Here is a 27,107-nt window from a genome sequence, read left to right as displayed (position 1 = left end):
GGGAGTCTCTTTGGTTTTCAGTTTGTATACGCATCTGCTCTAATCCATTAATGACTACTTCATTTCCTGTGGCTATATTTAAAGCCACAAAGTTCTTGCTCACGCAAGAATCTCCTAGTCAAGAACTTAACTCTGTATTAATTCGGCATTACCAATAAAAGTGCAGATCCTTGGTTATGTCCAAGGAGAGGATGTCCTGGCTTGTCTGGAACACAACTGTATTTCCTGCCTCGCTTGTCTGTCAGGCAGCCATTTATCACCACAAAACCAAAAACAGGTGTTACAAAACACCTGCAAGGCTTTGGTCACAAATAAATAATCAAATCACACACCCTTTAAACACTTATATTCAAAATACCATGTGGACTATAAAAATACTGGGCCCCCATCCTAAAAAATAAAATATCATTCCATAGAAAATCTTATGTATAGCAAAGCACATTTCTAATCCGGAGACAATGTGGTTGTGCTATTAACACCTAAAACACACACAATGTATTAGACCTGTACTAATTCTCAGTCTCGTTTGATTTACAGCCCAGGACAGTGCTTGGCTGCCTGGGGATGTCCTGAGGATGTGCATGGTGCAAGTGAAGAAACAGATTTTATCCCCCATTTCTGAACATCGCATCCCACGGAAATAGGAAATTACCCTAAACAATTCTTCACTTTAAAACACTTAGAAATTGCATAACTTCAAATCATTATTTTAGAGTTAAGTAGTCTATGCTTTCTTATTGATCAAAGCTGAAAAACTGTATCTACCTTTCTGAGGTTTGGGATTTGCCCCCCTCTTCCCCCGCCTTCTTATTTTGTTGGTTGGTTTGTTTATTTTTCAGTAACTAATGTTTTTGTATATAACATACATGGTTTAGAACTAGATACTATATCAGCATTATAAGCAATCACGTAGAAAGAGCTCTGTTAAGATGGGTAAAACACAGACTACCATGTAGTAACCGCAAAAAGACCTATTCACACCTCCTTGTAAACAGGATAAAAGTCACTTCTGATTTCTGTGACCTGGTTGATGCTCTGTTTCTATCTAATTCGATATCCCAACATTTTTCACAGTGCAGATGTAAACTAATAGAAACTTCTAACAGAGCTCTTACATTCCCCGTCATAGCTACACGACCAAGTTCCTCTGTCTGATGGCTGTGTAGACTCCAGTCCTAGAGGATTTGAAAATGGAAAAACAAGTTCTGTGTTCATGCTTTAGGAGAGTGAGAGCAGTGAGCTCCAAGAAGTTTTAATTCACTGAATTGTGACTTTGACAAAAAACATTCCTGTAGTTTTGTGTTGTTTGGAGCAGAATTTTCCTTTAGTCAGATTTTAAGCGGTTGCGTGCACATTCATTCAGTATCTCATTTGGTCTTGATAAAAGCTTGTAGTTTGGGAAATCTCTTCCCCAGCACAAAACTTTGGAACAATTTCTTTTCTGCTGGCCAGTTATTTTAACTCCCTAAAAAAGAGGCCAAGCACTCTTGAAAGGTAATTATCTCCTGCTGGGCATCTGCCATTAGCACAGAAATTACAACACCAGCCTCTCAGCATTACCTGGAGGCTCCTATGGAAACAAACTGAAAAAAAAACCCCCAAAAAAACCAACCAAAAAGTAACATATTCTGCCTCTCTATACTTGAAAATACATTTTAACAGTATAAAGTATTAGCATTTGTTAACTATTTTTTTTTTTTCTTTACAGTCTGTTACACATAACTACTCCTTTTCTTTGGAAAGGATCTCAGAAGCAGGGGGACATGGTGGCAGTAGAAAAATAACAAGGTTATCACCCATCTGTGAGCCACAATGGTTTCCCAGAGGATGCGGAAATCTCATTAAGCTGTGTAATGAAAGACAGTGTACATGGATACTTGTGGCTTCCCAACTGCAGGGCAATTCACACTGAGCTGCAGATGCACAGCTAGACCGTGGGTATGGAAAATAGCTTAATACCATCAGTGAGCGGGTTGCTTTAACACTTTAGGATACACATCGTTTGAAGACCATGACACTGTTAGATCCAAGCAGAGCCTTGAAGCCAGCTCCAGTTCACAGCTTATCTCACATTTACTCGATTAAATGGTTATTAGGACTTCAAAAGCAGCTGCTGATGAGCCAAGACCCTCTCATGAGGCTATGGGCCATTGACAAGAAGTGCATGTTATGGTCATTTTGAGGAATAAATCATACGCTAAGCAGAGAAAATGTGAGTCATGGGTTTTACTGAGAAAACCACCACCCTCACAGAGCCCAGCTGTGACACCTCACTTGTAGGAGGAGAGGATGGTTTTAAGGCAGTCCACCATATCACAAGCCACCGTGACCACAGAAATTTGACGTGCTGTGTGTAGATGAGGCATTCAACTCCCCATCACTCTAAGTTTTGTGAAGAAGTCATCCAAAATGTGATGCTGACAAGCAGATCTGGTGCTCAGCAGAAGGGAGCAGATGGAAAAGGTCCCCTTGATCTGCGGGTATTTGTCTCTCCAAAATCAATGCGTGACTGTTCTTGGATGTTCTTCTATGTCACGTGACATAAAGTGTTGTTAAAAACTGCCAGTGACACAGGTGTTAAAGCTGTTAAAAAAGAGGCATCCCCAAACATATTCTCCTCTAAGTGCGCGATCTGTTATTTACTAAGCGTTTACTGAAACTGCTGATGTGAATTAAGTGCAAGGTCCCAACCACAGCACACTCCTGAGGCTGAGTGAACGAAGACGGGCAAAGTCAGCCAAAAGAAAAAACAGAACAAAACCAATAAAAACAGTGTTCCCAACCTCTCGGCAAGACCCATCTGCACGCAAGCAGAAAGCTGCATAAATCTGCCTCAAAGCTGCCCCCTGGACAAGCACCTTCCAGCTTGGGTTTCCAGTAAAGGCCTCGTAGACATCTCTGTGGTTTCTGGATCAGCAGAATTTATGTTCACAAGTGAACAAAGATATAGAAGTAAGACCTTGATTGTGAAACATTCACATGTTATAGCAGTATAGCAGTACGGATAATAGCAGTAGGGATAATAATTTTGGCAGTAGTTGCCATCAATAAGCCAGTTTTCTAAGTATTCTTTTTTCAGATGAGTGCTTTAATGAAAGAACATATCCCTACTTTCCTTATTACAAAAAAAAAAAAAAAAAAAAAAAAAAAAAAAAAAATTAATAAGCATGCATTTAAAATAATATATAAACATGAAGGGGCAAAACAGCACAAACAAAACTTCTTACAAAGTCAATGAAACTTTTCTGAAATTTTCAGTTGTAATTGCATTTTTAATTTCTTCTCTCTTTTCCCAGATTCTTTCTCCAGGATACAGACATATTGAAATGGAGTAAGCTGGGAAAAATCCTTGACTTCAACCTTAGCCAAAACCTAAAAATAATAAATCTTTCTGAAAGGAAGCTAAAAAAAAATAATTTCATTTTCTTTCTTGAGCCAACGAAGATGTAAAGTAAGATACAACTAGAACGCAGAAACCTCTGTTTCATCTACAGCAAAACAGGTCTTCCAGGTTTTACAGACAAGCACTAAATATCTGGACTTCTGTCATCCAAGATATGACAATTTCAACTACATTCACTGAAATCTGAATTAAAAAAATAGTTTTCAAGCTGCTGCAGACTTCAAACTGTAATCTTTCCTAGAGAAACCTATGCTGGACTCACACAAATACAATGCTATAAAATGGTGCCTTAAGGAATGGTAGATATTTATATATATATAAATAAGATACATAAACCATACAATATATACATTTATATGTGTATTATTTAAAGTTTATTTTATATATTATAAAGTTTATAGCATATATTTTAGCATAGTGTAATATATTTATGTTAAAAGTGAAGCTTGTCTTAGGAGCTAAAACCAAACCTCTGTAGTAGTTTATAGTGCAAGCTTTCATATCTGAATGTGTAAAATCCCACTGGGTACAGTGATGCTATCAATATTCCTATCAGTTTCCCAGTAAACTCTATTTGCCCAGACATTTATGTGGACCAGTAATGATGAAAAGCCCATTAAAAACCCCTTTGATCATCCTTTCTAAGCAGAGTTTAAAATCATGCTATACCAACATTTCCAACGATATCTGACATATTTTTGATTTTCTTTCTCTTGATGAACTGCATGAATCATTTGGATTTGTTCAGCTGTTTATGCTCCACAAGCATGTTAATCATATAAGTGATAAATGCGATCACTTGGGAATGTTGCATTTTCAATTGACTCTCAATAACTCTTGCAATTACAAACATTAGGTCATGGTCTCAGCGTCTCTCTTTAAGGAGGCAATATATCCCGGAACACCATTTTCCTTGTGTGGTCTGAGCTCTAAAACACCACTGGCAAAATGTCAGTGAAAACGCAAGCAATTTAGGTTTTTATCCCACAGCAAATATCACTTTGTTCCTCAAAGCAGATCCCAGTGAGGGCTTTGCGGGCACTTAACGTAACCTCCTACCCACATCTTCCCCACCCAGTGAGTTTCACAAACAGATGATGGGAGATGCCGATAGTAACAGGAGCTGGCTAATACCGGGCACAGATTTGCTTTAGACTTGTTGCTTGAGAAATAAAAAATAGTGTCCTCAATGAGACACATCCAGTCCCCCCTGAGCAACCTCACTGCCACCCCATGGTGCCTTCCAGTGGGAAACGTGCAGGACATGGGGACAATGGGGTCTCGGCACACCCAGACCAGAGGCTGTATGTAAGGAACCTCAGACTACAAGTTATTGTGTTCCAAGTGTTCTTCTTACAGGATTTAAAGCTCCTCCAGCTTCCCCAGAATATGAAACACCAGTTGTGTCTTCAAGGTCCCTGTGGTGTTTCCTTTATTTTGCTAGTGCTACGTGCCAGAGATTAAAAATACCAGCCTAGTTTGGGGAAAGAAAATCACAATCCAAGAAAAGAACAAATGCCACGTGAGCGCCTAAAAATCTTTTACATGGTGAGATGGTAAAAACTAATCTAGTTTGGAGGAAAAAAAGGTATTTTTTGTACCAGTTAGCAACGCAGTGATCTCTTTTCCCCCAGATTCCGCATTGCTTGGGGTGTGATTTAAGACAACGTACCTAGTTTCTGTTTAGAGCACAGAGTTTCCTGTGCTGATTTCATCCTGCAGCATGCATTGAGATCACACTCAAGACAAGTGGAAGAGAGATACCAAAACCTACTAAAATTACAGCTCTTTCCTCACTTTGTCTATTCTTAAAAATTACAGCAAGCTTACAGCTGTCACGGCTTAAAATACTGTTTTACATTTACCCCTAACCCAGGTATAAATTACAGCTTTTGGGGATTGTCTGATTCTACAAAGTGCCTCCCAGCCCTGACTTCATATTTGGATTTTCATTTCAGTTGATAGATACAAGACACCAGATATTGCCTGATAAAACCTCACTTCTGATACCTCTCAAGAGATTAGAGATAATTTATGTTCTTCCAATCTTTCCCATAATATTTGGTCAATTTAGACTTTTCCAAGAAAGCAAATGTTTCTTGAGGTCTCCACCCATTTTTGCTAAATTGTACCCCCTATGGAGATCCTTGCCAAAATAACAGCATGAGATACAGCTTTTGGCTTTAGGACTGGAACTATATTTTCAAATCCTGAATTAGACACAGCAACTGCTCTTAGCCTGTGACAACTAAGAAAAGAAAGCAAAAAGATTTGGCTTATTTCTAGCTCTCTTTGGTAGGTAAACACATATTCATATTCCTCTCTCTACTGGGAAACAAAGTAATAATTAAAAAAAAAAAAAGGGTAAAATTGATAAATTGGAGGATCAGATAGGATAAAGCTGTGAAAAGTGTTTCCAGCCACCAGATCCATCTTGAAAAGGTGGCCTGGCTCCTTGGTGTCACTGGGGGTGTCAGCTGCTGCTGACTTATGACCCCATGACTTCCAGGGGCAGCAGTCCTGGTAAAACTCAGGGAATTTAGGCATGGGATTTGATCTAGTTCAAAAGTGCAGTTGGGAACACACTGACCCAAAGCAAGTAACTTCATCATGACAGCTGATTTTACCTCCTGGCCTTGTACTTTTTGGTTTGTTAAATCCTAACAAATCAGAATCTGGAAGACATAATTGGTATTGTTTACTTGTGTTTTTTTCCATTCTGTTTGTTATAAAGTTGCAGAACCACCATGATGTGGCACATGCTTAAGCCAAGTATCCATGCAACCACATTACTCTAAAATTATCTTTCGGTACCACTGAGCCATGCTTGTAATTACTCACCAACTTATGTGGTGACAATTTCTGAAGAGCTGCTTTTGACCATATCTAGCACTAAACATGTCAGCAATGCTGAAATATCTGGCAAGCTTGGGCTCTTTCCATCAAATGATCAGAAGGCCTTCGGAGATGGTCTGCTGCTGTAACTCATGATTGAGCTGTCCTTCACTCATGTCCCAAGGACTTCAAAAATAATAAAAAAGACAGAATCTGCTCCGAACACTCTGGTATTTGTGGTAATGACCCTTAAATACAAAAGGTCAGTGGAAAACAGCTCTAAATACTGGGTTGGAAGTTAAATGGGCAGCTGGGACAGGTTTGCCTTGATTTCATCCTGTAAATCCTCATTCCATAGTAAGATCCTAATCATAGTAAAAATGATCTAGATTAAGCAATTTCTACACACAGCAGAAAGTACAGCCACAGCCTCTCTCTTTCTGGCCATTGAGTCATTTCAAACTTGCTGCAAGTAATTTTTTCAAAGACCCTACTGTTCTTCTTGGCTGAGAAATACACAGAGAAGTTCCATGAAGCAGAGAGCTCATTCTAATAACGCTAATTATCCTGTTTCATATCCCTGTTTACAGTAGTATAGAAAGGATGTATTTTTTCTTCATGTGCCATTAAGCAAACCCAGGGTCTGACCTTGCAGCCTCTGTAACACAGTCATGTCTGTTGAGGAGATAATATCACTTGAGTCGCTGCTGTATCAGCTTTCTGTTGGCATTGGTTCAGTTCTTCTTATAGGCAACAGTCTCCCTTTTCTAAATCCTCAGGTCATTTGAAGCTTTTATTAGTGTAACTGCTGCTTTATCAGTTTTTCCAACTTTAAGGGTCACTGGAGAGTCAACCTCCAGGTCAAGTCTTTGCCCTATTACTATTCAGCATCAAGCATCTGTGAAAGTCACCTAAACAAGACAACCAACCTCTTCACTCTTCTAATGAAAGAAAGCAATGCCAAACTATCCCAGACCGTATACCAGCAGACACTGGATTGCATTTGAGCAGGCAGCACATATATAAAAATTTATCTTTTTACGTGTGTCTCAAGACATCTAATCCCAAAACTGCCACTTGGCACAACTTTGTGAAGAGCAGAAGTTCTGTTCTTTGAACAATACTAAAACTGTATCCATAGAGATACTACGTGATTGATGCTCAGGGCTGTGGATCAGGTACTGAGAAAAGTATACTCAAATATTTCTTTCCACTGTCAAAAAACAGCTACAATAAAATACTGTTAACTAACTGAAAATTTGATTTTTCATGCAGATTCATGACATTGAGGCTCTAACTCCATTTCAGCTTTTAAATCATTCTGTACAAAAGACTTATAATGATTTAGGTCCACGAAAGAGACTGTGGCATTTAAAAAAGACCACATTATCCTGCTAGGATTCAGAAGAAAAGTCAATATTCAGGGCTAGACAAAGCATGCCTTGCTCTAAGTGCGTATTAGTAAGCTCCTTAAGAAGACCTTTAATTTAAACACAATTCCGTTGTATAGCAAATATTTTCTATATTTCCTTGTTTTGTTTGTTTCCAGGGATATTTGTTCCGTGTTAACAATGACAAGGGAGGCGTTCATAAAGAGACAACACCATCACAGGATGTTGAGCACAGCCATGGAAGTCATTCAGACAAGAGATAAGATTTCCCACGTTCCCTGCTTTCAATAACAAAGCTAAGAGTCCAGCCAAAATACCAGAGAGGAAGGAGCATCCAATACTAAGGTATGTAGCCATGGCTTGTGAGACCGAGGATTTCCAGTTTGCAGAAGCTGGCAGTGGTAAAACCACAGGTACTAGTGCAAGTGCAAGGCGTAGAGCTGATGTCCCTAAGAGCTCACTCATGCTGACCCCAAACACCTCCAGCCTGGAATAAGCACGACCACAGCCCGGGGATTGCTGGTTTGTTAGATGTGATGGTGGCACTAGTGCCTCTCACATGAGCTGGGAATATACTGGCTCAGCTTAGCCAGCTACACAGGTGGTTACGTGACACAAGCAAGGAAGAAAATGGCTGTGCATGCAGCTTTGGAAGCCAGTGAAAGCATCTGAGCTATGTGGCAGAAGGAAGACAACTTCTCCAGGTCAGGTGCTTGCATGTAGATGCCTATAAGGCCCCATCGCCATGTCCAGACTTCCCTGTACAAACCAGTGCCAAATCCAAAAGCTGTGTTTTCACATGAATATGACACACCTGGAGTCTTAAAGCTTTGTACTTCGGACGCATCATCCTTCAGATAGCTATACAACTTTCAAACTAGGACTGAATTGTATCTTTCCAAAAGGGACGTGGCTTCTTCCCATATCTCAGCTACTTTCCCTTTCTGATCACATGGGCTGCCCATGTCCCCGAAAGCTTTGATGCCTCCTCATTTTTGTGTCCTGATCCTTGCAATTTAACAATTGGAACTGCACAGGCTATTCCAACTGAGGTCTCACCAAGGGTTTGCACAGTAGTCTTAAAATTTTCTCACCACTGCTGAAAATACTTCACTGCCTACACTGCAGCACCATGCTCACCTTTCTCATTTCCAGTTCCTGGCTGTCTCTTAACCAGCGGTTTTCTCCCTTGCCTTTGCCAGATGATGAGCCTCTCATTTCCAGCACCATCTCCTGATAGAGACAATTGACCCAATAATCTCACTGGGACAGATACATTTATTTTACCTACAACAAGCTCCCTGTCTAAATGGTACATGGAAGAGTGAAGAGTTTAGGTAATCCCTGCTGGGGACCAATTCCTGCCAAGTTTTGACCACTATTTATTTTCTCTCATTCCCAAACATCTAAGTACCAGAGGTGACGATCTGCCATGCAAGACTGTTAGAAAAGCACAAACATTCCAGTGATTGCACATATATTCCTCTAGGAAAACACTAGAGAAAGTCTGACCAGAGTGACATTTCTAAAGCAGACAGAAAATGCAATTTTCTCCCCTGAGGTGCACACCCCTTGGCTCCTCTCAAACCACTGAACAAGGAGCATTTCAGAGTTCTCATAGTTCTGGATGCCCCAGGCAAAAGCCTGCCTCTGTTTCTCTCTGAATTATAGCAAATAGTCCAGAGTTTTCAAAGACATTGTTTATCCCTCATTTATTCAAGTTAATGAGCTTTTTCCTCTTCGCCACCATGCTTCGGCACATTTTCAGGGATGCTCATCCTGAATCTCTGAGTTTCCAACTCCACATGCCTTAGCATGGAAATGACCTGGGATTAATTTTCCATTTGAAATCTGTTCATCTTTACTTATGTGATCAGATCCATTTCTTTAATTTCCTCTCAGACTCGCCCCACAATACCGTGTCACACAGCACATTTCAAAGGACTGTGTGGAGGGCAGAGTAACCTGCACCACGCTGGTGCGGGCTTCTCCCTTCAGGGCATATCCAATTCCTGCTTTAGCAGACTTATATGTTCTCCTCAGACTCCTGATAAGGCTGAAGGGTTTTTCACCTCTGTGCTTACGTGCAGCACTGGTTCATTAAATTAAAATATTTGAAAGAAAATAGAAATGAAAAAAAATTCAGGCAACTTTGCTGCTGTCTGCACAGAAATGTGTAAGAGTTGAAGTCACACATCTAGGAATGAAAAATACAGCCCTATAATCAAAACCACTGCTGAGACTCTTGGATAATTAACAGAGTAAAGGAGAGAGTATGTTCTGCCCTGGCATTTGGAAGCAGCACACATAACCTTAAAATTAAGTGTTTTTTTCTGCTCTTTGTAATTCAGGAATGCTAATAAATGCAAGAGAATTCAGAGAAGAACTGGGATGGTGATGTGAGGGTGAGGGAATACAGAGGATCACCCTAGTCAGCTTTGAAAGATATGGAACACAGACTCGATCATGTTCTAAAATGAGATTTGTAATCTGATGTTTTGATTTTTTTATTGTGTTGTTGTTGGGGGGTGTTTGCTTGTTTGTTTCACATCGGTAACTTACAAAGTGCTACCAAATACAGGAACTGAATGATCTTCACTAATCTTATATTCCATATACCTTCTGCTTGAGCACAGGTCCTCAGATGATACACAGGCATCTAACTCTTATCATTGATGGAGTAACACATCCAAATTGTCTGATGATTCATACCTTAGAGCATCAGAGGGCTGAGGATAAACTTATGCTGATCTTGTAAGGCAGGGCTATAAATACAAAGGCCTGCTTAGAGTCTCTAGTGAAGACATACCACTTCATTTAAGATTACCAACCTTTTTTTTTAATTCCATATATTTTATTTATTTACTTACAACTAACCCAGAACTGCTGACTATCAAAACAAATTATGCAAGAAACAAGCTGGAATTCTTCTTTCGGGATGTTGGGGTTTTGTTTTGTTTTGTTTTGTTTTTTTTGGGGGGTGGGTGCGGTTTGTGGGATTTTTTGTTTGTTGTTTGTTTGGTGTTTTAGCTCTTGCATTACCTATACCTGTAATCAAAAACAACTCTATAAATCCATGGTGAAGCAGATAAGTGCTAAAAAAACATAACTTATTTGCTCATATGCAACAACTGCTGAGTTAGATGATTCCTTGTAAAATAAAATCAAATTACTTCACCCTGAAGGGAACTGGGAGACATTTCACAAAAGCTGAATTCCAGGGACTAAATCTCATTTTCACCATAACTTAAAGCAGCTTAAATTTAGAGAAGCTCAACGAAAGCTAATGGAGCTACATCAAATTCGCACTGATGCTGCAAACCAGGTTTTAACTCTAGATCACTTTTTTGTTCAAAGCCACTAGGAAACAAACACAAGGTATTCTTGCTGTCTTAGATGAGATGGTAATTTATGTAGCATTTTTATATGCATATGCTGTCATATCTCAACCTAACTTTCTTCCAAGAGAATTTATGCTCTGCCATTACAGACAGCTCAGACATTGCCAGAACCTCCCTAACTTCAACAGTTGAGATGCTAAGTTTAGAAATAATTTCTCTTTGTTATGATTTTTAGCTACATGCTGTAAAAGGAAAAATTAAGGGCTCTATGGCTAATCTTCCATCTAAACATTGACCTCATTAATGGAATGACTGGCCATCCAACTTTAGACTGTGAACTACCTCAGAGCATTTAACAGAAAAGTACACCATGGAAAATTTTAAGAAGGAAATAAAAAAAAATATTTGCAAACAGAAGCAATGAAGTCTTCCTATAAACAACGCAAACAAAAAGCAGTAGCTGTCTGTGCCTCACAAATTCTTTGAAAGAGTGCATTGAGCCTGAGTAAAGCAGGCAAATAAGCTGCTGTGATCTATGTTTTATTATTTTTACAGCTCCCAGTAAATAATAAAATCTTGCATTTACTTGTAAAACTCGTGCTTCAGTAGGAAGGGGTGCCAAAAAAACCCACTTCTCTATGAGAGACTAACAGTAACACTTCATAAAGATATCACGGAAGGCTTCAGGGAGTCTTCCAAATCACAGAATCATAGAATGTCTTCATGCTATGGCGTAAAATATGGAAACGTATCTTCAAAGTCAAACAATGTCATTTCGTCTCTAGTAATAAGGAAGAGCTTAAAATTATTTAAAGTCTGCTGTTCAGCCATTCTCAAAAATAAAAACTATTCAAACAGAAGCTAGCATCTACTTCGGTATTTATCAAGAAGAAGCTGCTCCTTCAAAGAAGCCTTCCACATAAACAGACTATTTTCATGCTCTATAAATGGGCTTAGGAACGACAGCATTCCTAAAAAAAAAATAAATTAAAATAATTTAAAAAAGTAATTTTTCATTCAATTATTGATATCCAGCTGCAGAACACCCACACACCCATTTGACAACTTGAATTCCAGACCCCAAATCTGCTTCTCTCTGCCATTATCACTGGGCAGCCTGGGATGATGTGAGGATTCATGGTCCAGGTCTTCCCCACAGCAGCCCCATTTAGTACACAGGGCAACTCAGGGATGGAAAGACCACGTCTGAAACTCATATTTTGAAGAATTTCCTGCAAAAATCAATTGCGTGACTCCAGAGCAAGACACAAAGACTTTTCCAGTTCTTTGATGGTGCTCTGCAGCTTTTTTCCATATGCATCCCACTGTAGCAGGCAGGATACTAAATATTTTGAAACAGCTAATCTGCTTGCAACTGAAACTGGATTTCGGTAATAAACACTTTCTGTAATTTTTCATCCTCTGGGCCAAGAAGCTTCCAAGAAGCACAGTCAAGATGGCATTTAATAAAAGGATTGCTATATTTGTTTGGTTCTTTCTTCCAAAAGAGAAGCCCTACAGACCAAAGCACCAAATTGGACAATATGGAATACAGCCAGGATCTTCAGTCCTAAGATACAATTAAGAGGAGTCTGAACGCAGAGATTTTCTCCTCTAGTTCCATATTGAAGATATATTTGTCCTGCATTAAATCTTTGTCATATCCTTAAAGAAAATTTCTTGGAACAATCTTCTTTTAATTGGAACAACTTATAACTGTAATGGCTGTAAGGTCAATGGAAATGTTTGAAGTCTCTTTTTCCTGGTACTTAAAAATATCCAGCAGTCCATATTGCAAACAAAGATGTGTAAATAAATACATGTTAGCCATTCTTGCTCCCAACTACTTGTTTTCTGCTGTTCTTTTCACTCTGCCATGGCTATTTTCACTGGAAGTTTTCCAGTGATGTACCATTAACTTACTCCCACTGTGGAAATACTCTGGATATTTTTGCAACATAAGAAAACATAACGAAAATCCAATTTGTCTCTCAGCGGATACGAAAAAATATATTTCAAAAAAGGAGCATTTTTTCTCCTTATCTCAAACAGTAGCATTTTGTTGAACTGGAATGACAGCAAATCACCATAAATAAAGTGCAGCAAATTGTTTGAAGATCGAATTTATGGTGACCTTCTTTGCTGTAACAGGAACACTACATCTTCAGTGTAAGCTATCAAGTTATTTTTTATGTAGGACATAAATTAGGATTTTTCCTCTGGTTTACAGCACGAGAAGTAGCTAATACTGCCATCCCATAGTAAACCCTGGTGGGTAACTGAAGGCAAATTTGGCATGGCGGCGCTCCTTGAGGAGCACAGAAATTTAGCCCAGGATCTAGAACTCAATTCCTGGCAAGTCCATCCTATGGTTAACCACCATTGCTTTCCAGCACTGCTGTGCTTGCACTGGTGTAAATCTGGAGGGGCACCGTCACAGACCCTTCCAGACATGCTCCATAAAACTGCAACTCAAATATGGGTCAGTGAGAGGACAACAAACAGCACAAACAGGACTCTGGCCACAAACTCAGCTTGGAAAGTCAAGCAGACATCTCACTTACATGGTAAGATGCATTCAATCTGCTTGAACAACTTCTTGCTTGCTTGAATGCTAAGAATAATAATGAAGAATTCTCAAACTGATACACTTTGGTATAGGTCCAGGGAAGTCAGTAGAGGTATGGAAATGCAACCTTGTGCAAAACTTTTAATATATCACCTTGTCATTTAAGGAAGTGCCCCTGCAGGGGACCAAAAGAGCCATTCTTTAACACAGGTGAGCTTCTAAGGATAATCAAGAAGGGACCAGCCCTGCAAAGACATTCGTGCATGCCAAGTAGTTTTTCTTGAACTGCTGTGCCACACAGAAAAAATTCTGCAGGAAAAGGACATAATTTAAGATCAGATACAAGGACAAGGTTTGAATGCACTCTTAATCTACTTCAAACCCACAGGAGATGCCAGGAGCACAGATCTGTCCTTATATAAAAACTTCTCTGTGTAAAGTTCTTCACTAAGGTCATATCACAAAGGAATTTTCATTTCTCTTTAAGAAGTTCTAAAATGAAGAGGAAATAGGACATGTTAACTTGGCCTCAAGAAAACCTCTGGGTTTTGTCTGGAGAAATAGACGTTTGGAACCAAAGGGTGGAAGTGGACAGGGAAACACGCTGAGAAGTAGTATTTTTAATATCTTGTCTTTTGCTATTAAACAAGCTCCAAGGCAAGCAGAACAAGGTAGGTTAAAAATTATCCTATGTTCTCCATTTTTAATCATGTTCTATTTTGTGTTTCTTCATTTTAAAATCAGAAAAGCTTGAAATTAAAATGTTTTCCATGAAAATTATAAAGGATTGACCCATTTTCTATAGGCTTCTCATCTCTCAATTTTGAAATTCAAAGCAGTTTCACCAACTGCCCTCTGCATATGCATTTGTAGCCTCCAGGGAGTAGAAAGTGCAGTGGAGTAGACATATACTTTTTTCAGGAAACAAACAAACAAACAAACCAAAGCAGAAAAACCTAATAAGCTTTTAAAATCCAAGTAAACATTGAAACAGCCTTTCTACATCTAAGCAAATATACTATTTCCCATATAAGCAGCATGTTGTGTTATTTATTGAGAAGCCAACATCTGAGGCACCACAAGAGTCACAGTCTGGGACAAGACTTGGCCATGGACTGTCTGGGCTGTTGTGCAGACCAACAGCCCAACCACAGTTGGGTTCATCACGCTGCTGATTTCCAAGCAGCGGGCAGAGGTCAGCGCAGACTGCCAGCACGCCTGTCTGGCCCTGCTCCTTGCTCTCGCTTCTGGAAGCCCCAGTTAACAGCACACATCCCCAGGAGGATCAAGCATTTACCAAACAGTAGCTCAAGTGACCCTCTGGTCCCTCAAGTCTTTCTCTCACTTTCTGCTTCTCAACCACTAAGATCTACCAAAGACCCTCAACTCCATTTTCACCCAGTTTTCTCTTCCCACAAACGCTATTATAATGATTAAATAATTTTGCCTTTGGCTACTTTTGTTTGAGTTATAACTCATTTTAACTCTCAAAGGCAATAATCACTAAACTAAAGGGTTTTGTCAAAATTCCAGAGAGCAATGTTTAGGAAACGACACCACTTTATTGGTGCAGCTCTGATAATAAACTCTATAATGAAAATTGAGTATGATAATAACATCTTGTTGAACAGGCAAGATGTCAGATTTACAACATGTATTAAATGTGTTGAATGTGATCATGGAGATATTAACATTCCACTGAGACATCAGAGCTCTGGGCAGGAAATTATTTACAGTGAAGTACCGCATCCAATAAAAGTTATTTGCTCTCTCTTATATAAAGAACTCTGAGAAAGCTTTTTTGTGTGTTTTTACAAATTTCTAAATTGTCGGTGTTCTCCCATTACTTGTAAAATATTATGATAATACTTCATGTATTTCTTCATCCATGTTGCCTCATCTAGCTTCTTGGACTTAACGCGTCCTATTACAGAGAATTAGGTGGTCAGCCTTCTGCCTTGAGGGAAGGTAATGAGACTGTGAAGCCGACATGAACACTGCTGTTTTACATTGGAATCTATGCACCACTAATTTCTATATAGAAAGACTATTGTTTGTCATAGACTTAGTAGCCCAGATGAACATTGTACTGTATTTTTTTTCCAAATTCTCTCTCTCTAGTGTAACTTGCCTTTGACTTATAATAAGCCTATTCATTCTCTAAGAACAATCTCTTTAAAAAGTCAGATTATAGCTTTGATTTTGCCTCTCTTGCCCACTGAAAGCATTGTGTATGGGTTTCTTCAGCTCCCAGCACATTTGAAAAGGGTTTGATGTGCATTTAGTACTGAATGGCTGCTAATATTAATAGAGTGAATACAGTCACTGTAAATTTCACCTTATTTAAATTCCATCACAGACCATCAATTAAAATGGATGTGGTTAGAACATAAGTTTAACAAATAACCCAGGAGTACATGCCTTTAATAGCTGGATGTACCCTAAACGCTTTACAGTCTCGTACTCCATTTTTGAACCAGGATCAACAATGAAATCAACATGATGGAAAACACTCTTCAAGACAGAAGGATTTTCCAGCTAAGGATTTCTCAGCTAAGATCTGAGATTAGTGTCTGCAGCTGAAATTAGTTTTCTGCTTTGACTGCTAAACAGAGCTACCCTCAAGGAGATTCAAGTGAATGGCTTTCTCTTCCTGGGCCAAGAAACCGAGTCAGCACTGTATGGATTCTGATCTCCATTGTTTCTGCTTACAATTGGAACAACATAGAAGAAATGACAAAGTAGAACAGTAGGGTGACATTTGCTACTGTTAGTTTACAAAAGAAGCCACTGCTAGTTTGAAAACTGAAACCGAGCAAACAGAAAATGGACAACAGAAAAAATTCTGAACAGATTTTGGGGAAAGGTTTGGGTATGTTTGTTTGTTTTTTAACTGTAAATAAAATGTTAAATCTGCTTATTTGGATGGTAGGCACAGGTCTTAGCCCCCTAATAAGTGTGAGTGTCAAAGAAAGGAGCCTTGGAGTGATCCAAATGGATCTGTATTAGACATAAGCAACACAAACGAAGGTCTTAGAGCCGATCTTCTCCCTGTCACTGACTTGGCACAAAGCAAACCCACTGTCATCCCCAGCAGCTCCAGCTGAAGCGACACTGATATTGAACACCCAGCAACGACTCACACACTGAAATAAAAGAAATCTCAAGAGGTAGAAACAAAAGATGAAACTCAAGGTTGTGAAAATTCAGCACAATCTCAACAAAAACCCCAAAACACACACACTGCAAATGAGCAGCATTGCGTAAGCATGAGCACAATCTGAAATGTGATATATCCCAGGTGAAGTTTCTCTGCACATTGATAAATCAGCAGTACAGGCCACACCAGGTATCTTGCACATACCTGCTTGATGTGACCTTGTTGCACACATGCAGTCACTGCTCTCCCAAACATGAAATGACATAAAAATAGGCAGGAACAGCAGAAGCCTCAGAAAACATGTCACCTGTGTGCGCTTTATACTGGGCAGCGGCTTTCACAGCAGAATATGGGCAATCCCATTTTATCTGGGATGTCTAGCAAGCTTGATCTATTTTTCTAAGCATAGCTTAACTATTTCAGGTTCAACTACTTCCTGGTAATTCTGTGTTATGACAATGACTGAAGTCAATGTGAACTGAGCAAAGACTGGACGGGTAATTTAAATATCAGCCTGTAAAGTGTTCCTCCTGTCCTCATATGGACCTGTAGTTTACAGAGGGGAATTACAGAGAGATTTTCCAAGCTGAGGAAGGAGAGAAGGGGAGAGGCTGTCAAGGGAAGATGCAGCAGCTCCAAGTCTATCTGGGAGAACAGACATGTGTGCATGTGTGTTTTTGTTTGGTTTTGGCTGATGTTTTGTTTTCCTGGGTTCTACTTAAATAGAAGCCTGGATGCATTTAAATTATACTTCATTGGGGAGTGTTTGCCTCCCTTCTCTCACACACACGTATCTGTCACACAAAACCACCAGCAAGATGGAATTTTGTCTTTTTGTGTCTTTATTCATTTGTTTCCTACCTGCTCCAAGCCCTTGCTTTTTCTTCCCTTTCTCTTCCTTGCTGCTCCGTATCTTTACTCTTCCATTCCTCCCTTTTCTGCCTTGCCTATTTTGAACACAATCAGTATAGAACAACCCAGCTCAACAGGTCTCCATCACAATGGGAGCAGTAATACAAGTATTAATAATGTCCTGCTGTTCACAAGAGAGACTGCAATCACTTTTTTAAGGACAAAGCAGCCTGACCTTAGGGAGTATGTACAATACTTAGGATAATTACAAAAGTCATATTCCCTTTGGCGGCCTATTTTTATTACATACTTTGTATCAGCCACGGGAGGCCCTGGGGCTGCTATTTTGTTTGTCTGGAGTCTCTGTGCTAGACGACGTGCCCAGGAAAGTCAGTTCATATTTAACCCTATATTCTGTAGATGAAAACCACAATGCAATGCACCTGGATTTCATTATTGATCAAACCACTAAACAGGGCACTTATCGTAAAGCTCTTGGATTGCCAGGTTTAAAATTCTCTGGACTGCTTTGATGTGAACATCAAAATCTCCTGGACTACACGAACAACCATTTGTCAGACCTCATCCTTTAACTGCAGCATGTCCTACATCAGTGTACCACTGACAGCAATTATGCAATGTTTGGAAAGATCATTAATTATATTGGTTCATTTTGGAGTGAACTGGTGGTACTGAGGACACACCACAGAGTAGACCCACAGCAGCAGCACGTTTTGCCGCAGGAGGCTCTGCTCCATCCACATCTGCTGAAATCACAAGTGTCCTTAACCTCACCAAAATTCAGTAGGAATTCAGATCTGTAGCCTTAGGACATGAGACAGCAAAGAGACCCAGAAAGTCACGGCCACCCAAATGCTGTACGGAAACCTACAGACACGTGTGTGGCATTGGTTTTACTCTTAACCAGCAGGTACTCACAGCATATCACAGAAACCAAGAGCAATCTGTTCCCTTGGCAATCACAGTGAAGGAAATAAAATCAAACTAAGGACTAACTGCGTTCAGATCCACGATGCTTAAAAGTGCTACTTTAACGGCAGTAATGAGAAAAAAATTCTAGGAAAGCCAGGAAAATGTCTTAGCATCATTGTAACATATGCTGTTTTGTGGGGAAAAAAAGCAGCGTACTGAAACTAAATTTTATTCATTCATATGTAAGAAAGTTTACCTGTCATGTCAATTTCCAGGAAGATTTTTGCATGTATATTTATATCTACATAAAACAGACAACAAAAACTTTTCAATTAGGAGAACACTTATGTTTATTCTATCTCTTCATAGATACTATGTTTATGAATGAATTAGTAGAAATACTGCTAGCGAGACTCAGAGAGCAGCACATCACGGAGTTGCTGAATACATAATTTTCATGATGATGGCTTGATTTGGCCTTAAAAGGCCAATACTACATGCATATCACAGGTGTCCTTGTGGGTTGAATAAATTAATACATTCTGTCTCTCCTCATTTTCAGTCCCATCACCAATAAATATCACTGCAGCTCTTTCCAGTTGCACTCACAGTCTACGTGAGCATGTTTCAGATGCTGATGCTACCCTGAGTGATGCACAGACTTAGCAGCTCCTGGCATTTCGCCACTGAACTACATGAAAAAGAATTGCAAGTTTATTGAAACCTGAAGAAACTCTTTTGGCAGGCATGGAATTACAGCTGTTTTGTGTGTTTAGCTTTCTAAAACCAAAACAAAATTTGAAATCATATCCTCTCCTGAATTTTCAGCAAAATTCCACTATGGACTACATTTCCCTGTAAGATAAATGGAGATGAAGCAGTACTTTGCTTTAATCAGATAGATTTGTTGTTTTTACTGCTATATCAATTGGAGCCCTTTCAATTCTATTAAAATTAAAGTGGTCAGCAAAACTTCAGAGAGGAAACATGGCAGCAAAAATAATAAAAGAAACCTCTAAAAAGAAAAGTCTGAAGATAAGATGACAAAAGGTCATCTTTGCTTACTCTAGCTGAAAGAGTAAAAATTGTACATAGCATTTTTTTTCCTATTGGAAAGCTCTGCAACGTGCTCATTGAGTATCTGGGAACCAGGAACTGCATGTGGTCCCCAAGGGCATATTAGTGAAGTGCTGCTCTCTGTGAAACAGCTACAATCCAACTTACTTGCAATTACTTTTATCTTTTAAGAATGTGCAAAATGATACAGTCTATAAAAATAGTAGGCTCCACCAGCAATATCAGCATTCAAGAGAGTAAAAAGAAATGCGTTCTGAGGCATGCAATCTCTGGTTAGCATCAGAATTAAGCAGGGTCTAAGTATACACACATTCTCTTCTGCAATACTTTTCAATTGTCTTTTTGTTATGAAGTTTAGAGCAATCGTTCACAGCAAAATGTAAAGCCTGAAAAGTAGGAAGAGCCTCTGTAAAATACTTGTCGCTGCTAATTATTAGATGAAGAAGCTGACAACCTACATTGCAATGTGTTCATCCCATTTAAAAGACCTTTTTTCTTGTGAAATACTACCAAAGAATGTTGCTGATTAAGTTCTAAGCCAAGATTTAAGCCTCACAACATGGGGCTTATTTTCAGATAAAACATGTAAAGATTCATCTCATCCCTACGAACATTTTGCCATCATTATCTATGACTATTCTGCCAAGCACTCTTATTCTAAACCTCCTACTCCCTGCTGGTCCCACAGAAGGAGCAGGAGCCGACTGTATCACTACATGCACAGAATTAGCGGATAACACGTTCCTTGAGGAACCTCCCCACTTCATTTTCAGCAAAAATTTCAGGAAATGGAGAGTGCTCACCATGATGTCAGAGAAAGATGGATAATTTCTCTCACCAAGTCAATAGTCTATTTGTTTTAAAGAAAAATCAGTTTCATCAACCTATCTAACCAATTTTATTTGTAAGGTGACAGGGAATTAGACTAAGAGTTTCAGCTGAATAAAAGAAAACGAACCCTTATCTTTGGCCATGAAGGCAATGGCTAAAGTGTTCTTTCAGGTTATGCAGATCCAGGTTGAAGTTTTCATCTGCCTTATTCAAACATGCTGGTTTCCTTAATTTAGCCTCTTATTTTTATCAACATTTCTGAAAATGAGCAACACCATTGCTTTCAAGTCAATTTGCAACAACATTTAAGTGTCTAATAGACAAAGAGATTTGTATAGTCAGGGGATAAAAATATTCTCATTTTCTCATCTCTTTCATGCTTGAATCTTTCTACAACTGGTCATAGTCAAACAGCTTCCCACTAGCAAATGTTTCTGTTCAGTCTGTGTATTGTTTTTCTGAATGATTTTCACTACACTTTCTGAATTTTAACTTAATATAATATTTAGCTTTCTGATATACACCAGTTAATAAAGTGATGAAGTTTTGCTGTTTTCTAAAGAAGCTACTGAAGGACTGCTACTAAGACAAACGAAATGAATTGTCACAAGTGATAACACTTGGAAACACTCAAGAAAACTGCAGCAACAGTCATGTAATTTAACATGCCAATAAATTGTTTAAATGTCTATCTGAGAGCAAAATGTGTTAACATCACATTCAAATAGCAGGAGAAGACTAACGTAATTGGGGCCTTATATTCTCATGCTGCCCACGTTTCATCAGATTTGATGAATTTTGCATACAGTAGAAATTCAAAGTCTTACTGAACTCTTACATTATCAACAAATGCAGATCTGGTTCTCTGTACTTAAATGATGGGGCCGTTAGTAGCAGGTACTTTGTGGAGTTGCACACAAGAGCTTAAATGAGATTTGCCCTGAAAATATATTGTACAAGTTCCCACTGCCTCTGTATTTTTATGAAAATAAATACACAGAACATCCAAAAAAATATAAATCAAACTAAGCCAAGGGCCAGACTGAACACATTCAAAAGGGAAAAATACATCTAATTATGTACAAGGTTGCTATGACCACAGGGAAAAATGCCAATATATTCTCGGTGCTTGGCCCCACATTTGGCTTGGCCCTCTATTTGGCTCATCTTTGTTCAGGGGTAAATCTGGTTTAAAAAAAAGTTTCAATAAATATTTTTTCGTGATGAAAAGACGCTATTTTTATTGAAATGCTCTACAAACATGCTGATATTCATGAAAAATTCCAGGAGGAAGAATAAAATGATGAAATTGCTTTCAGTCAAGAATTTATGCTTTGGAAAACTAATTTTGCTCAGGAATTTCGACATCTGACTTCAAATGTATTTCTTTTTTTAATTTAACTAATTGCACAAAAGATCATTACTAGGAGTGCATGTTGCCTTATGTCTGACGTGTTATGACATGAGATAAATTTTATGTCAGTTTGTTTAAGTTCTGCACAAAAGGTACTTTGACCTAGAAAACAAATTAGGTAAATTGGGTATGTACACTAATAGTAAAGAGAAGCTGACATTAACTATCCTTCTAAACTACCTCTGACAATGTAAATAAATTACTATATTATTCATAACTATTGTCAGTATGAAATACCATGGAAAAGCTATATAGGAAGAGTTTCAAAGGTCAAATTTTATAAGAATAAATATTAGAGCACAAAAATCAAGTTTCTCAGAAACTTGGACTTAAAGTTCTCCAAAGCCACAGCTGAGTTTCTGTCCAGCTGAAGTTTTTTAAATGTTTGCTGCGACTTCAGACGTGAAAACTGAATCCTAACATACCTCGGCCTCACACAAAACAAAACCCACCCTGGGGCACCCCAGGTTTAATCAAAATTTGCAAGTTTCCTGTCATCTTGTTAACAGCCTCAACCACTACATATTAAATGATCCTAAATTAAAACACAGTCTGCTGACATTAATCCTATGTGCCTGCTGGAAGCACACACAGTGAGCAGGAGCAATGGAGATGCTGCTCTTCCCCTGAGGTTCACCATCACAAGTGGGTGACGCTGCTGGTCCATGTCAGAGCGTGGGTCCCCTCCGAGGGGCAGGACCAGCAGCGCACACCCCGGCACAGGCATGTCCTGCGTGCGAGGCTGCTCTGCTGAGCCACATGCCTCTGTTCCAGAGATGCTGCCCTGCTCTTGTGTATAAAGACAGCACGGAAGAGAGCTTGCAGAGCAGGAGGATGGAGCCCTCCTTACCCAACCCTAAAGGCTAGACTTTGAAGACACACATTTACATGGAAATTGATTTTTTCTTTTCTAAGAGCAAGGCAGCCCTAGCAATCATAGATATAGAAAATACTTGAAAGATGAACCAAAACAACCTGAGGTGCAATGCAGTGATTTGGATATGCTCATTCACAGTCTGTGCTGGTTCAGGATGGTGAATACCAGTCGGGATTGTGAAGGGGGAAGAGCTGGAGACACGGGGGAGAGCTGGGGAGTGGAGAAGGGGGAGAGCTCAACACAACCAGAGCCTAAAGGTCAGAATACCACAGCAAGGATGAAAGAAAGTACAAGTGGGACTTGGCAGTTGGACAAAGTCCTGCTTTCTTTGCATGGTGGCCGAGAGCAGCCGGTGGAGCCTGTGAAGTCCCCATCCATTACACAAAGCACATCCTCATCCATTACACAAAGCAGACCCACTTTGCTTGGATGGATTTTGGGACTAGCAGCAGTGACAGCATAATGAGCAGAACAGTCATCTGTGTGCCTTTTTATGCAGCTCCTACTCCATCTCTCTCCTGCAGTAACTCCGCACTCTTTCAGCAAAGCCTTGTTCACCTCAGTGTTCTGCTCCCAAACCAGTGAAATGCTACAGGTTCAGCAAAGTACACCCCTTCCCTTCAAAACTACACTCTGCCTCTCTCCAAAACCTGCTGCGTGCTGCTGCATACTACAGACCTGCTTAAAAGTGGTCTCTGACTCACTTCCACAGGGAAAAGAGAAAGAGGACAAGGGAAGCAGTGAGGGATGGTCTCCAATCCCACACAACTCTTCTCAGGGGCTGTAAGGATGCTAACACTGCTGAGAACTGGGCAGCGGCCTGAGACCTTCCCAGGTGGCTGTGGCTGCCGGACAGCACAAATCAGCCCTGAGCGTTTGAGTGAGAGACAACACTGCTGTACCATGCATCTGCAGCCCTCTGGTATTTACGTGATACAGAAAATACTCTGCAAAGAAATGGAAGATCTCTGTAGTACTTTTCACTAGCATCAACATGCTTTATCGTATTTTTGGTAAAGGTAAGTGGCTCCCTGCCATACGCAGGCATACATGCACAGGCAGAGCATAGTCACATCCCCAAAGTAACCTCTCACAAGAGGCAGATTCCATAGGTGAAACATCTCATCTGTGGGGATGAGACTAATCAGAGAACATGACTAGGGGCATATGTGTGCGCTCATACTTTCTGTATATTTCTCTAAAAGCATATGTATTGTCAGCTGTTCTGGACATTTGTCATCATGAAAACAGCTTTAAAATTCTTCTGAAAGACAGGTGATGTTTCTCAAATGCACAGGTGAAAAATGAAAACTCAGGGTTGGATTAATCTTACTTAATTTGAGAGGCCTCTGCTGAAATGTCCCCCCAGAGCTGGTTGCTGAAGAAGTTACTCATTCTGAGGGTATTCTGAGGTACCTAAATGTAAACATCTTTCAGGTGACATGAATCCAGTTGATCTTATTGATCATTCTGCAACTGATGCTGCTGTAGCACCAACGCACTCTCAGACATCCAGGTCAGAGGAAGCCTTTCTTACTGTATCAATGACTGACAGCCAGGGTATGACAACCAAAACCACACACACCCTCTCCAGCAATGCCTTCAGGGTGACATTTGCAGTGACTTATTAAAACCTTTCACTTGGGCAACAGCGGGACTTGCCAACGGAGATGCTGAATGTAAGAGGGACTCAACGGAGTTGTCTGCTCCCCAGTTCACGGGGAGTGAAAATGCCGGGGCAGATCAGCATGGAGCAGAGAGGAGGCAAATAAATGCCGCTGCTGAGGCCCCCACGCCTACCATCAACACGTGTGTGTCCCACGCACTCCCCACCAGGGCAGCGAGCCCCGATCCGCGGCCACGCGTGTGCCGCCGGCTCCGCGCTCACCCCCCCGCCCTCCGCGGCTGCGGCGCTCACCTGAAGCAGGTGGTGAGCTCGCCCGTGGGCTTTAGGCAAGGGTACCGGGTGGTGGCGATTTTGTTCTCGGAGCAAACCTCCCTGCAAGGCGAGGAGTCGGATTATTAAAAAGAAAAAGGGGGAGAAAAACGAAAAACAAGGTGGTGGATGGAGTGGGCGAGAATGCACAGAAACAGGTCCACGGGGTTCCGCGCCGTGGCGGGGGACACTCACCTGTCGCCGTCCTGTGGCTCCTCCCGGTAGGTCCAGGCGTGCCCCAGCGCCAGGAGCAGCAGCAGCCGGAGCGGGGCCAGGCTGCCGGCCGGCTGCCCCATCGGGCCGCCTCTCCCCTGCGCGCCGCGCCGGCTCTGCCCGCCCCGGCCGGCGGCGGGGCTGCGCCGACCCGCCGCTCCTCCCGCCCCGGCGGAGGGCCGCCCCCCGCCGCCGCCAGATGTGCCCGCGGGGAGGGGCCGCGCCCGCCCAGATGTGCCGGCAGATGCAGCCCCGTGGCGGGACGGGGCGCTCGCCCAGATGTGATGGGGCCGCGGCAGATGTGCGGTAGGAGTGAGGGGACATCACCCCCTTCCCCCGGCCTCCCCGTGGACCCTGGCTGCAGGGAGCAAGGAGAAAGGTGCGGGGGGTGTCCGCCCCAGGGTGAGCGGGGCAGGAAATGATGGACAGGTCCGAAAACGTGGGGGTGATAAGCAGCTCTCAGTGCACCATCACTGATGCTTTCCAGACTCGGCTTTATCTCAAATCTCTTTCCCAAAGGAACAGAGCAGTTCAAAGCATCTCTGCTGCGACGGTTGTTTATCCTTGTGTACGGCTGCCTCTTCCCTGCCATTCATAAAAAGGACATTAACAACAACAGACTTTGATAAAGTAGCACATCAGGTCTGGCCCGTTTTCATGGTTAAACTGCCTGGCACTAGGGAAACAAACCCACAAAAAGACGATGCCTTTGGCCAATGCGTTGTCTTTGACCACCATGTAACTTTCTACAAGCATGAAAGGCTCCAGGGAAATAAGGGTGTGCAAATCAGCCTGACTAGTGCTTTCACCTGTAGCATAAATAACCTCATTTTACAGCCAGAAAAAATCAAGGATATGTTAGCAACTGATTGTACTCATACTTTCTTACAGCCAGAAAAGTCAGGGATATGCAAGTAGCTAACTGTAACTCCTGTTAAACTAGCTCAGGAGTATTAAAGGGGTGTAAGAGGACTCAAGAAACTCCCTTTCTATTTTTTGCTCTGCCACAGGGAACAGTTGAACCAGTCACTTCAGTGCTCTGCCCCCCAGTTTCCCCTGTCTGTAACAGGAAGAACCTAGCAGTAAAATAAATGGCTAAATAATGCAGATCCCATGTATGAATCAGCTATGATTAAGCTGTTAATCCCTTTGGTACGTTGTCCAGTATCCAGAAGAAAGCTGATGATAGATGGACTCTTGGCAAACTTCGGGTTTGTCAGAAGTTTTCCCTGACTTACGCAGCATCCTCCGTCACCATGGTCTGCTGTACATGTTGTGAACTGCCAGCTTCAAGGCATTTCTCTACTTTAGGTGCTGCTGCACATATTCTCTATTCCTGTGCTCAGTTGAGCAAGGGAGCTCTGCATGGCGGATTTTTTTTTTGTTTGTTTCTGCAGTTGAGAGGATGTTTTAGATGTTTATTCATTGTAATTACTCCTTTTCCTTTATACAAATAACGAGTTAAGTAAAGACAGGACTGGCTGTTTTGAAGCCAGTGAAAGCCGAGTGTTTCTCACAGGGCTAAGCCCTCATCTCGCTCACACAGCCGCTCCTGATCTGGAGATAACAGGAACAAAAGCGAGACCTGGGTGCTTGGTCCCAAGCTCTCAGGAGACACCTGTCTCCACATCATGTTCTTTGCCCTCCCACCCCAAGTGGAAAGTATCCAGTGACAAGGTCTGGAATGAAGAGAGGTTTGCATTGCTGCAACCCCTGCAATGTCTGTCTATAGATAACAAAGGATTTAATTTACCACATTCAGAAGTGGTCACAGTCCCGCCAAAAAGCTCAATTTTTAAAAGAAATTTAATCATGCCTGAGCAGAGAGTCGCAATCCTCTGGATGATTTCCAACCCGGACCCAAGTGTCATGACTTGGAAGTACTCTCTCTGATTTTAAAAGGATCCTTACACAGGCCTGGCATAAGTATGCTCCCAAACATTTTTTTTTCCAGAACTTTTGCTATTCAATGCAGATCTGATTCACTACCTAAATTGCTTAACTGAGCTCTCCATCTTTTCTTTAGTTCCTGCCACCCACACAGCAGTGTATCAATGGACTGTACTATCTTTTTAATGAAAAATACTATAATAGCTTACATATGTTTTCATTTAACTAATGAAAATAGCCCTGTTAATTTAAACAAAGTAACCTACACGTGAGGCTAATCCGGTATTCAACTCTTTGCCAAGTCAGGCCCCAAAGTTGTAGATATGAAAGAAATTAACTGTGATCAATAGTAGATCGAATAGAGAGTTTAAACAGCACCATGCAA

General features: G+C 40.8%; 1 protein-coding gene across 1 annotated transcript in view; it reads right to left on the bottom strand.

Annotated features, from left to right (window-relative positions):
* Positions 1 to 24,915, bottom strand: part of CCBE1 (collagen and calcium binding EGF domains 1) — a gene marked incomplete at both ends in the record, with an annotated part of 102,260 nt that extends 77,345 nt beyond the window's left edge. Inside the window, 2 exons of the mRNA XM_080363129.1 lie at positions 24,602 to 24,682; positions 24,815 to 24,915. Of these exons, the coding sequence (XP_080219255.1) occupies positions 24,602 to 24,682; positions 24,815 to 24,915 (182 nt within the window). The remainder of the gene's footprint in view (positions 1 to 24,601; positions 24,683 to 24,814) is intronic.
* Between the last annotated feature and the right edge of the window lie 2,192 nt (positions 24,916 to 27,107).

This window comes from Nesoenas mayeri, assembly GCF_963082525.1.
Source record: "Nesoenas mayeri genome assembly, chromosome: Z".
NCBI lineage: Eukaryota > Metazoa > Chordata > Aves > Columbiformes > Columbidae > Nesoenas > Nesoenas mayeri.
This window is presented reverse-complemented; position numbering and strand designations above follow the sequence as displayed.